Source organism: Miscanthus floridulus, chromosome 2, assembly GCF_019320115.1.
Source record: "Miscanthus floridulus cultivar M001 chromosome 2, ASM1932011v1, whole genome shotgun sequence".
Classification (NCBI taxonomy): Eukaryota; Viridiplantae; Streptophyta; class Magnoliopsida; order Poales; family Poaceae; genus Miscanthus; species Miscanthus floridulus.
In genome coordinates this window covers 9991540-10005003 of record NC_089581.1, presented here as the reverse complement: position 1 = coordinate 10005003, position 13464 = coordinate 9991540, and the positions used below count along the sequence as shown (strand labels likewise).

The following is a 13464-nucleotide window of genomic DNA, read 5'->3' as shown; positions in this document are numbered from 1 at the left end:
ATTCTAAGGTACCCGACAACTAGTCGGATAAGTCTTGCGAGTACATTGTGTACTCAGGGTTTATTTACCCCTATTGCAGGTAATGTTTGAAGAGTACCATTGTGTGGAGGATTCTTCTGGTGGGCACAGACGGATCCTCGTTCCTTATCGCTAGATATTTATTTTTAAATTTCGCTGTTTAATATTCCGCACTCTGACTTTGGAAATGTAATAATGTACCTTTTATGAACTATGGATATATGAAATGCATTAAGTACTGTAACTTTAACTCGTTCTCATTATTGGATCCTTAAAGAAAAAATGTGGATCTTTCGAATTCTCCCTTGGGGTGTGCCCGACGGATACCGCTCGTTGTAGCTTGCTTCTAGGGTGCTTAGAGTCTGGTGGAAGACGAGCGCCTCCGTACGTGTGTTATTTCGGGCGGTTTTGCCACAGAAGACAAGAGACTTCAACCAAATCAAGTGCATAAAGGATGAGAGGGAGCAGCTCTTGGTGAAGGAGGATGAGATCAGACATAGATGGCAAAAGTATTTTAATAAATTGTTCAATGGTGAGAACGAGAACATCACCATTCAGCTGGACGTCTCGTTTGATGACACTAACAGACGCTTTGTGTGAAGGATTAAAGAATCGAAGGTTAGAGAAGCCTTGAAAAGGATAAAAGGGGGTAAAGCGATGGGCCCTGATGGTATCCCAATGTCTCGGGGATATAGCTATAGTATGGCTAACCAAGATGGTCAACAATATTTTTCGATCGAACAAGATGCCTGAGGAGTGGAGAAGAAACATAATGGTACAAATCTACAAGAACAAGGGAGATATACAAAGTTGTATTAATTATTAGGGAATTAAGTTGATGAGCCACACTATGAAGTTATTATGGGAGAGAGTCATCGAGCAGCGCCTACGAGGAACAACGCAGATATCAACAAGCCAATTTGGTTTCATGCCCGGAAGGTCAACCACAGAAGCAATCTTCTTACTAAGACAGGTTATGGAGTGGTTTAGAAAGCAGAAGGACCTCCACTTGGTTTTTATTGACTTGGAAAAGGCCTATGATAAGATACCAAGAAATATTATGTGGTGGTCTTTGAACAAACATAAAGTCCCATCAAAATATGTGACCCTCATCAAGAACATGTACAACAATGTTGTGACTAATGTTCGAACAAACGATGGTAACACAGATTAGTTTTCGATTAAAATTTGACTTCATCACAGATCAGCCTTAAGCTCGTATCTCTTTGCCTTGGTAATGGATAAAGTTACCAGGAACATACAAAAGGATATCCCTTGGTGTATGTTGTTCGCTGATGATGTAGTGTTGGTGGACGAAAGCCAGGCGGAAGTAAATAGGAAACTAGAGTTACGACGACAGACCCTTGAGTCTAAAGGTTTTAGATTGAACAGAACTAAAACCGAATACATGAGATGCAACTTTGGCGGAGTTGTCCAGGAGGAGGGAGATGTGAGTTTAAAAGATCAAGTAGTGCCTAAGAAGGATACCTTTCAATATCCAAGATCGATGCTATAGAGGGATAAAGATATTGATGCGGATGTTAGCCATAGAATCAAAGCAAGGTGGATCAAGTGACGACAAGCTTCTGGCATTCTCTGTGACAAAAGGGTACCACAAAAGCTAAAAAGCAAGTTCTATAGAACGACGATTAGACCGGCTAGGTAGTATGGAGCAGAATATTGGCCTACAAAGATTCAACATGTTCAACAACTGAGTGTTCCAGAAATGTGTATATTGCAATGGATTTGCGGTCACACAAGAATGAACCGAGTTCAGAACGATGATATACATGATCGTTTAGAGATAGCACCAATTGAAGAAAAGTTTGTCCAACATCGGTTGAGATGGTTTGGCCATGTCCAAAGAAGACCTCCAGAGGCAGCAGTACATTGTGGAGTCCTAAGCAAGCTAATAATATGAGGAGATAGAGGAAGACCGAGATTTAAAAGTTTAGGATATACCTAGAGATCTATGTTTGAATAGGAATACTTGAAAAACAACTATTAAAATACCTGAACCATGACTTGGGGCTCTTGGTGAGTTTCAACTCTAGCCTACCCCAACTTACTTGGAACTGAAATGCTATGTTATTGTTGTTGTTGTTATCCTAGCATTAGTTGCTATGCATGATTGCATGAAAATACAAATATAATTAAGTGCTCCACTAAGAGAAAGGAACAATATCTAGGAACTAGGATTGAATCACTGCTTTACCTCTTTTTAAAAAGTGGCGAGTATTATTTAATTAGTGCAACAACTGGCCATTTTTAGTATGCAAAGCAAACATGACAATAAATTAAATTGTTAAGATCCCTAGTTCTGGTCGAACGACATGGCAGCTTTAAGCGTAACAAGAAAACAATGTTATTCTTCACAATATTATCATGTAGTTTAAACACAAACAATATAGGATAAGGATATATCTTTCATTACCACTAGCAAGACCAAGACATGAAATGCACTATTATACCAGGCAACCAACAGGAAATTGTTGCAAAAACAAAAGTCAACAATTATCAGGGCAATGGCATGTGTAACTTTAACGGTAACCAAGCCATTTTTACTATCATCAATAATAATTATACAATGATGTCTAGATTAAAGAATAGCCCGAAAGTAAACCAGTTGTTCAGCCATGAGAGCAAAAGGGGAAGACAAATGAGCCATGAGTTAGTGCTTTGAAAATCCAAATCTCCGATGTTGCCTACTGAAAGCTAATTGATAAATATATTCTGCAACAGTAACTGTCATACTATCTGCATCTTCTGTTATCTATTAACAAGAGATCCAACTAATGAGTCACAGCTGCAAGATAAACAGCTCAAAATTCCAGCCTATAATCCAAATCACTACAGCAACTTCTATCTAGACATTTGATATCGGTGGCATCCTGCAATAAATATCTCACAATTAGTTGATAACTAAAATTCAGGAAGGAGGATGATTGCAGATGTGCAATGTTATTATTAAAGAAGTTAAAAATTTCACAATTAGTTGATTACTCAAATTCAGGAAGGAGGAGGATTGCAGATGTTCAATGTTATTATTAAACAAGCTGTGTCAGATAAAAGGGACCAAGTTCTTCCAGAACAACAAACCAGTATAGGCCACTATCTGGTAATGGAAAAATATCCTGAATTCAGGTAGCATTGGCGAACTAATGAAAAGCCTGAGTTTACCTGATTTAATGGGCAGGGAAAGAACTGCCTCCCAACATTTTTCCCTGTCTTCGTGATGAGAACTAAGCAAGCTCCAGCACCGCATGGGGAAAGCATATCTGTTGCTGATGTCTCTGAGTGTACAACCATGTTATTTCGTGCATTTGCAGGGGCAGGAGATGGAGCATCGCACCACTCAAAGAAGTTGCAACCCCCATCCTTATGGTCAGAAAAGAAGTAAATAGCATCAGCAATCAGCAATTTCAGCATAAATGAGTCAAAACAGGAAAAATAAATGGAAACAAGAAGAAAGTTGCCTTTCATCTTGCCTAAGATTCAGATGTCCTTTATATAATAGCCATATGTAACTCCAATATCACATGTGCATGTATACATCATCTAACAGATCAAAACAGAATTTTGCTAGCACATCTTTTCAGATGTTAGAAACCAATTGAACACCAGTGGAACACTGCAATTACACACATCAAGCCTAATCCTATAGGCATATACGTATGTGAATCCCTGCCTCTTGGTAGCCAACACTGCTACCAGATCGTCTTGGATCCGCCACTGTCAGCAAGGACATCTTATTATGATCATCTGATGCCCATGCAAGTTTGACCAAAGTAAAAAGAAACAAAAAACTTATTTTGTGTATTGATGCAATTTTTCTAGAGCCAAACAGTAACCTAATAATCTAACTCATCAAAAGAAATTCCCTGTGATCAAAGAAAAAATGACTGGTTAATGATTGGAAACCCAAGCTGATTTGGTAGGTGCTTTTAAGATGACAGGATGTCAGCGATTATAAAGGTGGAGACATTGATTCTAAGATAACAGGCATCTGAGAATACCATTCCAACAATACAAATTACAAATATACACAATTTGTCAATAAGCTGGCAAGCAATAACATAGTAATAAAAAAAAAACTAAGCAACTGAAAAGATGAGGCCATCTAAATAAGACTAACAAGCTAATTAAGCAATAAGAATATAATTTATAAAATTAACATAGCGTAAGATATTCACTTTCAAGTGCTAGTACAACATATCAAAAGTGTTCTAAACATCATGTGCCATCACTCACAACACAAACAAGCTTATGTACCCCTCAACCCATATCTAAGTATCCTACACTACTGCACGAGTAAAGCTTCGGCTCAAGTGCACACTCCCACCCAAGGAAAACGTACAAAGAGTGCTCCTAAACCACGGACATGCATCCAGAGAAAACTAAACTAAGCATGAATTTAGGACCTCATTTCATGATATTTGTCAAGGATGAAGTCTAGAGGCACAGTAACATAGAACATAGGTAGACATGGCATTACTCCATCTACAACAACAACAACAACAACAACAACAACAACAACAAAGCCTTTAAGTCCCAAACAAGTTGAGGTAGGCTAGAGTTGAAACCCAGCAGAAGCAATCAAGGTTCAGGCACGTGAATAGCTGTCTTCCAAGCACTCCTATCTAAGGCTAAGTCTTTGGGTATATTCCATCCTTTCAAGTCTCCTTTTATTGCCTCTACCCAAGTCAACTTCGGTCTTCCTCTGCCTCTCTTCACGTTACTATCCTGGCTTAGGATTCCACTATGCACCGGTGCCTCTGGAGGTCTCCGTTGGACATGTCCAAACCATCTCAACCGGTGTTGGACAAGCTTCTCTTCAATTGGTGCTACCCCTAATCTATCACGTATATCATCGTTCCGAACTCGATCCCTTCTTGTACGACCGCAAATCCAACGCAACATACGCATTTCCGCGACACTTATCTGTTGAACATTCTGCACCATACAACATAGCAGGTCTAATCGCTGTCCTATAAAACTTGCCTTTTAGCTTCTGTGGTACCCTTTTGTCACATAGGACACCAGATGCTTGCCGCCACTTCATCCACCCTGCTTTGATTCTATGGCTAACATCTTCATCAATATCCCCGTCTCTCTGTAGCATTGATCCTAAATATCGAAAGGTATCCTTTGTAGGTACTACTTGACCTTCCAAACTAATATCTTCCTCCTCCCGAATAGTAGTGCCGAAGTCACATCTCATATACTCAGTTTTAGTTCTACTGAGTCTAAAACCTTTGGACTCCAAAGTCTCCCGCCATAACTCTAGTTTTTGATTCACTCCTGTTCGGCTTTCATCAACTAGCACTACATCGTCCGCGAAAAGCATACACCAAGGGATGTCCCCTTGTATGTCCCTTGTGACCTCATCCCCTTGTATGGCATTACTCCATCTAATAAAGACAAATACATTAAAACCCATTTTGCATAATTTAATTTTATGACTACTCAGTATGCATGCTGAAAAAACAATGTGCCTGCTCAGTATGCATGTTGAACAAATATTGTGAAATGGACGAATAGCATTACCAGGAAACACAGCTAAGGGGCTATTTGGAAGATCGGTTTTGGAGCTAAAACCCTTGTAAAATACGTACCCATAAAATTTACATCTGAACTTGTACAAAGGTGTTTGGATGGAATGTAATCCAAAAGAAATTACCACCGGTTTAGACAAAAACACCTGGAACTAAAAAAACCACCTCTGCTAGCGACACTTTTTTTTTCCTGACAAATGTCAGCCACTCATGACCTGCGTTCTCTTACTTCGCCTTCTTCCTCAGGCAATCGTCTGCATCAGCACTAGGTCGATGGCTCTCTGCCGCTGTCCTCCTCCAGAACTCCACTACTGCCAGCCTCTCCCTGTCTGTCTCTTGTGCCAGAGACTCTCTCCTGCCCGCCTCCTCTGATGCTGACAAATTTCTCCTCACTGTTGCTGCAACCCTCTTGATGCCAACGCTATCGCAGCCATGAGAACATGAACAGGAAAGATGTGAAAAAGTTTAGCCACCATGGAGATGGAGATGTTGGACCATGCGACCTCAGCAGCCAGCGGGACGGCCAACCTATAGAGAACACCATGGCACTATCAAGTGTGACACAACAACAGAGCAGAGCAGCCACCATCTATGCTTGGTCCTTCCTCATAGCGAGCTGCAAGGGATTCAGGTTCTCTGTCAAGACCGCCGCTCATTTTCAGGCTCTCATGCTCCTTTCTGATATGTTTAGCTCTTTGCTTATGTCTGAATTTTCTTCGATTATATCCAATTTGATGTTCTGATGTGAAAATTTTGAGCACCAATATGAATGTTCGGACTCTGGGATACCATATCGATAGGGGATCTTGATAGCTCCTGAGGATCCCATCGTTTACCCAAACTGACATCAATTTCACATCACTGTTCCCGATGCTACTTTGGTCATCGTCATTTGCTTTTACTGTCTATTTTGGTTACCGATGTTTGCTTTTACTGTCTGTTTAAGTCACTAGCTGCTATGGCGAGACGCAGGTTTGTTTCTATCTCTCCGCAAAATAACAAATTACAGGCAGAAGTGGATACAAGGGTTTCCTAATGCACAAGGAATTACAGGTGTAACAAATTTCAGCTGTAAAAAGATTACTAAGTTACCAAACAGGTCCTAGGATCGTGTAGGGAATAATCGCTGGTCCTAATACTAGAGCAGCAAATCAAGTAATCAACATGCCACAGACACAGCACACGACTGCTTCGACCAACCAGCAAGGGGACCCAAAAATCGCTACAGGACTATAAAAACCTTCAGAGACCACACAAAACAACAAGTACATCCTAGTCATTACAACATGCACATGCCAGACCAAACAAATTAGCATCGACAAGTAATTGTGCGCTCAGGGCCATGTGGTCAGCTGATTCAAAACACTCACCCGCATGGGACACTTGTAGAACTTGCGACCGGGGTCCTTCAGCGTGTTGGATGTGAGCACGAGACAGGTCCCGGCACCGCAGGGGCACGCCTTGTCCTCCACCTTCATGTCCGCATTCACATATCCACCGCCGCCGCCGCCGCCGCCGACGCCGATCTGATCTCCTCCCCCCGTGTTCGGCACCGACTGAGGGCACTCCCGCGCCCAGTGCCCGGGGTCCCCGCACTTGAAGCACGATCCGCTCGCCACCTGGGCCCCGCCGGTACCCGTACGTGGCTAGGGATTTGGAGCCGTGGGGCTGCTTGTGGGCATAGCCATGGTCTTGCATCTGCTGTTTCCAGGTGCAGCTGTGGCTGCCCTTGAGTGCGGCCAGGTAGGGCCCCTCAGGGTGGCGGGAAGGGTGGAGGGGGTCGATGAGGACGAGGTGGTGGAGAGCGGCGGCGCTTGGAGGAGTCCAGCGCAGCGGCCTCCGCGGCATCGAGGGCGAGGAGGAAGGCCTCGTCGTCATCCCCGTCGGCAACCGACATGGTCGAGAACGAGAAGCGTGTTGGGGCGGCCGGACGGGACGGGAGGCGGTGGGCGGTGGCGTTTGAGTTTTGGGGAGGGTTTGGGGCGGGGAAAACCGGGAAGACGAGACGGTGCGCGCCGCTGTGACTGTGACTGTGAAGCGTGGAAGGGATGTGGGGAAAAAATGAGTACGTAGTGGGCGGTGGGCTGGCTAACGGTGGTTGCAGCTGGGCCACTATGGACATTTTGGAACTGTGGCCCATATTCATTTTCTTTTGAATTGCATAGCACAACATTTTTGTATCGACTGAAGGATCCCACCAGTATTCCAGTAATAAGAAAATATATTACACGAACAATCTTGGAGACTGGTTAATCTATAAATCGGTGAAATGGTGGAGTTGGAGAAATTATGTTGAACTATTTGCACAAGTTTACGATCCAAATTTGCATTCTTCCTATGAACATATGCATTATTCTTCCTATGAACATATGCATTTTAGGAAGGCAACGTATCAGGTGCAAACCAACCAACCTGTGCAAACTTAAATACTACCGATCAGGCCGTAAATGATCGTGGATTATTTACTGCTAGCTGGTTTGATGTGAGAGAAAAATATTGTTCCAGCTTATAATCCACGATCGTATACGAGCAAGCGATCAGGCTGAAAATCAGAACCTCGTAGTGTGTGACAATAAGAGCACTAATTTTTCACTGAGTAAACAGTCATTTGCTTATTCATTACTAATTTAACATTAGTAATATTACGACCAGTTTAGATCTAATGATGACTTCAAGTAAACATTTGGTCCACCCCAAGAATCCTGAACAATTAAGAACAATAACTTTCTACTGTGACTATGAGTAAACAGTCATTTGCTATATTTGGACAAATCCAAGAATCAGTGCATAGTTCTCACAATCTTGATAGTAACAAAGATCGTATCTTTCCCAGAATAAAAATGCAATCTAGGATTCCTTCCCTAACTCAAAACACCGAGAACCATATTGGTCTTGTACGGCCCTGATTTCTGAACTTCGATATGAAAGACAGGGACGGCCGTGATTTTCTCCTTTGGTGGGACAAATTCAGTAAAGATTCACATTCTGCATGGCGAGCAAATTCATCAATGTTTTTTCTAATCACTTCTCAGCACTATTTCGAGTTTCACCCTGCAAAACAGGAAGTACTGGACTTATAATTCATCATATAATTGAGAGATATTGGTGCAGCAGTGATAAAAAGGTACTAACCAGGGAACCACCGATTGCCCATCACCAGTAGATTCATCCCATTGCCGAATACTTAACACCGAAGGCCAAATCCTAAGTGTAATTGATGTTTCAAAATTACCAATATGCTAATCCACATATATCAATTTATTGCATAAACCAAAGTATGGCAATCTTTCTCAAGATATTTTTTAGAGCAGTAACAGAGAGAGACTTCATGTGACAAGAATATCCGCCATGCAACTGGATCATGGCACTAAGAAAACATCCCACCTCCCAGGGGAAAAATGTAGAAGAGAGATACATAATTTCTGTTCATACTCTGAAACATGACAATCTCCAGCAAGTGACTGACAAATTAAAAAAAAAGTCTATTCAAGCTCATGTTGCCTATCAGAAAAATAATATACCTAAGAACATATGTTTCGGAGCAGTAAGCATCAAATATTCTAATTTTTTTTATATCTAGGACCAGTAAGCTGTAGGAAACACAGGTTAGTGGCAGCTTGCTTTCCACCTTGTATAGTGTTTTTCTCTGTGACTCTAGGAATAAAGTGGAATCACAAACAATACAGGAATATTGGGATAAGATTTCACTTTATTTCATAAACATGTATGTATGCAGGTGGAGAAAATGGCTAGCAGAGGATAGATCATTACAGAGCTGAGATAATCCATCCAAAAGCACAAACATTTAGGCATAGCCAAAGGTGTGGTTAAAAGTTTCCAATGATCTCTGGCAGTAATGTTGGAGTAATCTTCATCTTGGACCTCTTCATGTTCATCAAAATGTTCGACAGACTGTACAAGATGTTTTCCACACCATGAGCTGGCCTAGTATAGATTCACCAGCAATTAAATTTGCTTTCATTGATTGAGCAAGATTGCAGATATAACCGACTACAATTGGCAACCACACTCCAAAAGGAGCCGGCAAAGCCATCAATGCTCACAACCTTGGCATTTTTCTTCAGTAACCAATGTACAAATCTGAATGTGAGTTAACCAGCAACCGCATCAAAGGAGGGAACCATATGAAGATGGGGTTAGACAATGTACCCTGTTGATGTTGCACTTTCCATCCATGGCTTTGTAAGGGTAGTCATCTTCAATATTAATGCCTCCATTCTTTATGATAAAGTCAAATGCAGCATCCATTAGCCCACCATTGCAGCCACTCTTCCCTCCATCAGTGAGCACTCTACAAGCTCCTTATACAAGTAACAATGTGGTTAATGCTTTCTACTATGCTTACTGCAGAGAAAGCCCAGTAACTTCCTGCACACCATTATTGAATAAATTGTAAACGATGGAAATAGTCTCCTTCCCAGACTGCATAAGTTACAATAGTACTGACTTTATACATATGAAGAGTGTGTACTGACTTTATAACATAGATAAACTACAATCTGTAATCAAAACATTTGTTTTGCAGTATTTGCCCATTTTTTTATCCTCATGGGCAATTTTACAAGCAACCATAGTTGTTTTGATTCTTGCAAGCGACTATCATAGGATGTCTCAGCAGGCTACAATACAAGACGAATAACAATCACCACAGGTTTGATAATACCACAAAGAACATACTTCCCAAGTACCATCAAACAGACATGTTGTGCATATATGACACAGCATGTGATAACCCAAAGAACCCCAAAAAAGGTTGATTCAAAATCTGCTTAAAGCATCCCTTCAAAAAGGAAGCCTGGTTAAGGTCCTCTAGCATCTGACCGGTAGATACTACTAACAGGATCTTCGATTGGAAGACCACAACAAAAAATAATCCTAAAACAGTTGTCTTACACCAGAAAAGCAATTTGAAAGATAGCTAAATTGTAACCCTCAAAATAGGGAAAGCGCAGCACCCTAGTCAAAAAATATGCATGGCTTTGCAACATTAAAAGGCCAGGAAACTTGGCAGATTTATATGAACCTTAAAAGATCTAAAGCAAAATCGGCCTGTGTGCATTTGTGGTGCACAGCAGGTACAAAAGGCCTTCAGGAGTTGCTTGCTAAGGCATTTGCTGGAGGCCATTGATCTATTTTGGTTCTAAGGCTCTAGCTGTCTTAGATGGGTCGCTTTTGTCTCTTGTCTCTGGGGTTAACTGAGGAATCGCATCTGCTCGATAGTGTTCTGGAAATCAGAAATCTGTCGCGAAACTATGACTTTTGTGTGATTGAGACATCAATACTATACAGTCAAGTAATAAACAACTGGAAAAATAAGAATGCAGCTTAAATCTCATAGTCACCAACCTGTTTCAGCACTCGATGTATTTCTCTGCAAAAAATTAGCAATAAACTGGCTCCTACCAAGAGTAGATATCCTCATTCTTGTTGAAGAGGTCATATTTGCACATGATTTCCCACCCTTCTTCTCAGCTATCCCCACATACCTTAGACTCCAGTTCAATAGGCTTCCCGCTCTGTCGGCACCTTATGATTTCCCGTGACTGCTCCATCAACTCAACATACTTCTTACGCACTTCCAACATGGGGTGCTCCTCAATTGCAGTGTCTTCCCCAGCCATGTACGCTTCTTTGAGGACAACAAAGCATGTCTTCTCCTTTAACAATAAGTAGAACACATGCGGGTGCCGCTCAAACACAAGATGGAAGTTCTGTGGCAGCCCCAGGTGCTGCCGGAGGCAGCATAACCGCCGCCTCTCAGCAGAGCATGTCACAAACAGACTAAGCAGCTCATGGAGCACCCCGACTGCCCGCTTCTCTGAAACATCACTACCCCGATTGATGTGGCTGAAATCCTCATATGGAGATACATAAGGGAGCCTCTGGAACCGTTCCAACCAGTCCTTAATCTTTTGCTTCAACCGAAGACCCTTTGACGGGAAGAGCGGGACAGACACCTCTTCCACTGACCCCAACTTCCTCATAGCATTCAGCTGGAGAACTGACAGAGGCATTTCTTCATCCTTTGCATCGTCGATTAGCCCTAATTCCCTCCAATCGTCACCATCTCCTGAAATTGCAATCTTGAATCCATCCTGTGCAATGTCGTGATCCAGGTCCTTAAAGTAGTCCTCAGGGATGCCAAGATGCCAGAGCATGCCCTGAGCGACACGGAGCGGGAGGCGGCGTCGCGGGCTCATCAGGACGACGCGGCGCAGGCGGCCACAGACATCGGCACGGCGGGCGGCGAAGACGTCCCGCTCCTCCCGCAGGAGTCGGGCGGCGGCATCAGAGAGCCGGAACCAGGGGATGTTGTGCTGCCCCACGGACTCGACGAAGGCGGCGGGGAAGCGGCGGAGGAAAGCGGTGACCCGGCGGTCTGGGGTCTCGAGGGAGGGGCCGAGCTTGGAGACCGCAGATACGGGGGTGGGCGACGGGGAGAGGAGGCGCGCGAGGGAGACGAACGGGCGGATGTCGCGCGCGTGGGAGAGCTCAGGGACGGCATCGAACGAGGAGTCCTTCTTCCGTCGCATCATCACGTTCACGTACGCCATGGACTGGAGGTGGACGGCGAGGGGAGGGAGAGGCTCGAGCGACCGAGGTTTCGCGAGGAACTGCATGGTGCGGGGTTTAGGTGGGTTTCCGGAAGCTTTGGACGGAGGCAGCAACGGCGGAGGAAGAAGGGTGGGGCTGTGTCTGCTCCTGTCTGCACAACTGCACAAGCGCGGGCGACTCCATCCCCCGCGGCGCTCTCCCCCACGCACAGGCCGGGTTTGATGCGCATGAATTCATCTCGATTCAGATAAGTCGAGATGAATTGAAGTAAAATAAAATAAAATTTTATTTTATTTTATTTTAACATATATAAATTAAAATAGATACGTATATATCAAACAAGGCCTCAGCCGGGCAGCGGTGCGGATCAGCAGTGCTTGCGAGCATTAGCGTGTTTTTTTTATATGTTTTGCTACGATGCTAATATTTATACTAATTTATTATGAAAGAAAAATATTATTATATAACTGAAAAATAGTATCGATAAGTTTAAGCGAACTAAACTATGTTCGGCTGGTGGCTTAGTGGAGGAGTCGAAGTTCTTAGTTGAGTCCAATTTTTTGAATTTTCGGTGTTTTTAGGCCTCGCTTTTGTAACAAAGCGGCGCATGAGCTCACTGTTTTGGGTCTGTCGTGTGTTGAGGTGAGGGGAGGAGCACATTTCGTGCTATGTTCCTGTAAACATACGTGTTCTGGTTGCTGACGATTTGTCAGCAAGTATGCAATGAATTGATCCGGATTCAAAAAATATATTAAAATAAATTATTTAGAAGACAGTTCGTATATCATTTATGTCCTCCGTCCTATAAAAAGTGCCGTTCTCACTTCCAAAAAGTCAAATATTTTCTCACTTCCGAAAAAACAAATATTTTCAACTTTAGCTCCGTTCGTTTCGCTGAAAAAACAAGCCGAAACACTCTTCCGACTGATTTGTTGGGAGAGAAAAACACTGTTTCAACTAAAAAGTACGGATTATACGACAAGCGAACAAGACCTTTAACAAAACATATAAGAAAATATTAATATTTATAGTGCATAATTATTAATTATATTAGATAAATCGTTGAATATGTTATCCTAATAAACTTTTTAGAGATAAAAATTTTACTAATATTATAAACTCAATAGCTATACTTTTTTTCGAGATCGAGGGAGTAGAAGACATGCTATTCGTATCAATAGCATTTAAAGGCATAATTAATCCATGCCAACTAAATATCCATCAGTAACTTTATACTCGCCGTATAGCCAGCTAAAAACTTAGGCTGTGTTTAGTTCCCAAAACGTTTCTCAAAAAGTCTATAGTAGTCATCACA

General features: G+C 42.4%; 1 protein-coding gene and 1 pseudogene across 5 annotated transcripts; both read right to left on the bottom strand.

Moving 5' to 3' along the window:
- Positions 1–2618: 2618 nt before the first annotated feature.
- Positions 2619–7544, bottom strand: LOC136537883 (uncharacterized; annotated as a pseudogene).
- Positions 7545–9743: 2199 nt separating this feature from the next.
- Positions 9744–12318, bottom strand: LOC136537882 (protein WHAT'S THIS FACTOR 9, mitochondrial-like). 5 transcript variants are annotated; one of them, XM_066529854.1, is made up of 2 exons: positions 10941–12318; positions 9744–10213 (listed from the first exon to the last, which is right to left on the bottom strand). In XM_066529854.1, the coding sequence occupies exon 1, from the start codon at positions 12212–12214 to the stop codon at positions 11063–11065; it is 1152 nt and encodes a 383-aa protein (XP_066385951.1). In that variant the 5' UTR covers positions 12215–12318; the 3' UTR covers positions 9744–10213; positions 10941–11062. The 5 variants fall into 5 exon arrangements, with proteins under 5 accessions (XP_066385951.1, XP_066385952.1, XP_066385953.1 ...); XM_066529855.1 differs by having other exon boundaries at positions 9744–9962; XM_066529856.1 differs by having other exon boundaries at positions 9744–9895.
- Positions 12319–13464: the final 1146 nt, after the last annotated feature.

Excerpts from the sequence above, each read along its gene's own strand:
- LOC136537882 (XM_066529854.1), bottom strand. The coding sequence starts at position 12,214 with ATGCAGTTCCTCGCGAAACCTCGGTCGCTCGAGCCTCTCCCTCCCCTC.